At 53.7% G+C, this 2,504-nt stretch overlaps 1 protein-coding gene across 1 annotated transcript in view; it reads left to right on the top strand.

Annotated features, from left to right (window-relative positions):
* arap3 (ArfGAP with RhoGAP domain, ankyrin repeat and PH domain 3) overlaps positions 1–2,498 on the top strand; it is a 34,204-nt gene extending 31,706 nt beyond the window's left edge. Inside the window, exons 33-34 of the mRNA XM_046030795.1 lie at positions 105–143; positions 218–2,498. Of these exons, the coding sequence (XP_045886751.1) occupies positions 105–143; positions 218–682 (504 nt within the window). The 3' untranslated portion in view covers positions 683–2,498. The remainder of the gene's footprint in view (positions 1–104; positions 144–217) is intronic.
* Positions 2,499–2,504: the final 6 nt, after the last annotated feature.

The following is a 2,504-nucleotide window of genomic DNA, read 5'->3' as shown; positions in this document are numbered from 1 at the left end:
CTCCTCCTCCCCTCCCTCCTCCTCCTCCCCCTCAGCTTTATGTTCTTTTAATAATAAAAAACGTTTCCATGTGGTGTTTTCATGCTGTTTTCTTCTCTCTGCAGAGGAAGTTACACGACAGAAGAACTCTCTCCATGTACTTTGTGAGTATTTAGTGTTTTTACTTTGTCGCTTTTTAAAATGACCTGACTGACCCGGTGTCCCCGGTTCCCCGCAGCCCATGAAGGTCCAGCAGGACTCGTTCGAGGAGCGCTCGGAGTCTCCGGACCTCCCCGAGCCGCTCTACGAGGAGGTCGGGGACTTCGGCCTGCAGGTCCTAAAATCTCTGGAGACCAGCTTCCTGTCCAGCAGCGCCGAGGAGACCCACGAGGTCCCGGACCGCCTGCCGCTCAGACTGGTCGCCATGGAACACGTGATCGTCCCCGACCCGGTCGGCGGCGGCTCTGTGGAAACGCTGGAGCAGAGCGGCGGCAGCAGTGGAGGAGGTGACGAAGCGGACTGCAGCTCTCCGGACTTGAACGCCCCCCGACAGCCTGCGCCGAGGAGGAGGCAGCAGCTGCAGGTCTGCACGCCGTCACAGGAACTGCTGCTGCAGGAGCTGTCGTCTGCTTTCACCAAGAAGACTGAGGAGGAGGAGCAGGAGCAGGAGGAGGAGGAGCAGGAGAGGCCGTATGATGTCTGAGAGAAAAGAAGGTCTCATCACAGCTCAGCTGAATCTGTGATGTTTCTACAGAGTCTGTTTTACTTTAATCTCACACGCCATCATCAGCCCCTTTAGAGAACCTCTGACAGAACGAGGCAGGAGCACAGACAGGAAAAGAAAAACCCACTTACACCCTCCAGTACTTCAAAACCAGCCGCTGAGTCACTCTGAAGAAACTACAGGTCCCAGATCATCAACTGCAGGAACGCTTCAGGGCCCACAGATCCCCGTTGGTGCCCTGCCCTCCGTTGGTGCCCTGCCCTCCGTTGGTGCCCTGCCCTCCCGGCAGTGAGCTGCACCGGGATGGAGCGGCGTTCACTGTGATTGGCTGAGAGGTCACCTGACTCATTCTTCTTCGTTCTTCGTCCTTGTTAAAGCCTCCTTTACCCACAGTGCACCTGTGAGATTGGGGTGAGCTGACGGTGCATTCAGGTGCCCGTCGGACGGTCCCGTCTCCCGAGTTCTTCCTCTTCGGTGTGTTCAAGCGTCAGAATGTGGAGACGACATGGACGCTGGGACGCAGCTTGTCGGACTGATGCTGAAACAGTTTAAATTACAAAGTCACTTCTGTCCCGGAGTCGATCACCTGAAACCACTAAAGCACTGCTAATAAATAAGTTTCCTGATTAATCTGTCGCTCGACGTGGACAGCAAACTAACCGTTATCACCTAATACCAAACTGAAAATGACTGAAAAAATTTATTTGCTCACCGTTATTCAAACCTTCACGTCGATATTCCCAGTCTGGAAATCGTTTTTTCCCATTAATCCGACTCCACGTGAATGTCACTTCTTTAAACTGCAAACAGGAAGCGATGTCACAGGCGTGGTCAGGTGAAGTCTGCGGCATGAGCGTGACCACGTGATACATGTGAAGCCACGTGAGGACATGTCTGTATATCAGTATTTTATATAAACTTGATGTAATCTGCAGTCAACCTGCTGACGGGGGGGACAAACTGGTTTTAATGGTGAATCACTGGAAAGAGCCGGAGTTAAAACACTGGACGTATAAAAGTTGTGTTGCTGAACTGCAGCTGTATTTTAACACTGGTGCAGTTTAATGAGCCAGAACGCAGAACCCTCCGTGGATTTTATTTCTGGCATTATTTTACAGCCTCTTTATATTTAACTTATGAAAACATAAAGGTTCCTTTTTTAATGTCAGCTGAAACTGTGACAGGTGTGGTTCTCTGAGGGACCAGCAGGGGGCAGCAGAGCTCTGCTCCTCCTGCGCCACACACAAGAACTAAAGAAGGAAGAAGCGTCCTGAGTGTCCAGCTGTCCTCCCATCACAGCCTGACTGGTCCCATCACAGCCTGACTGGTCCCATCACAGCCTGACTGGTCCCATCACTGCCTAACTGGTCCCAGTCTGCCTGACTGGTCCCATCACTGCCTGACTGGTCCCATCACAGCCTGACTGGTCCCAGTCTGCCTGACTGGTCCCAGTCTGCCTGACTGGTCCCATCACAGCCTGACTGGTCCCATCACTGCCTGACTGGTCCCATCACAGCCTGACTGGTCCCAGTCTGCCTGACTGGTCCCATCACTGCCTGACTGGTCCCATCACAGCCTGACTGGTCCCAGTCTGCCTGACTGGTCCCATCACAGCCTGACTGGTCCCAGTCTGCCTGACTGGTCCCATCACTGCCTGACTGGTCCCATCACAGCCTGACTGGTCCCATCACAGCCTGACTGGTCCCATCACTGCCTGACTGGTCCCATCACAGCCTGACTGGTCCCATCACTGCCTGACTGGTCCCAGTCAGCCTGACTGGTCCCAGTCAGCCTGACTGGT

The sequence above is a fragment of the Micropterus dolomieu genome, linkage group LG19 (assembly GCF_021292245.1).
Source record: "Micropterus dolomieu isolate WLL.071019.BEF.003 ecotype Adirondacks linkage group LG19, ASM2129224v1, whole genome shotgun sequence".
NCBI classification, from domain to species: domain Eukaryota; kingdom Metazoa; phylum Chordata; class Actinopteri; order Centrarchiformes; family Centrarchidae; genus Micropterus; species Micropterus dolomieu.
Note: the sequence above shows the minus strand (reverse complement) of the source record. Positions and strands in the feature narration are given on the sequence as shown.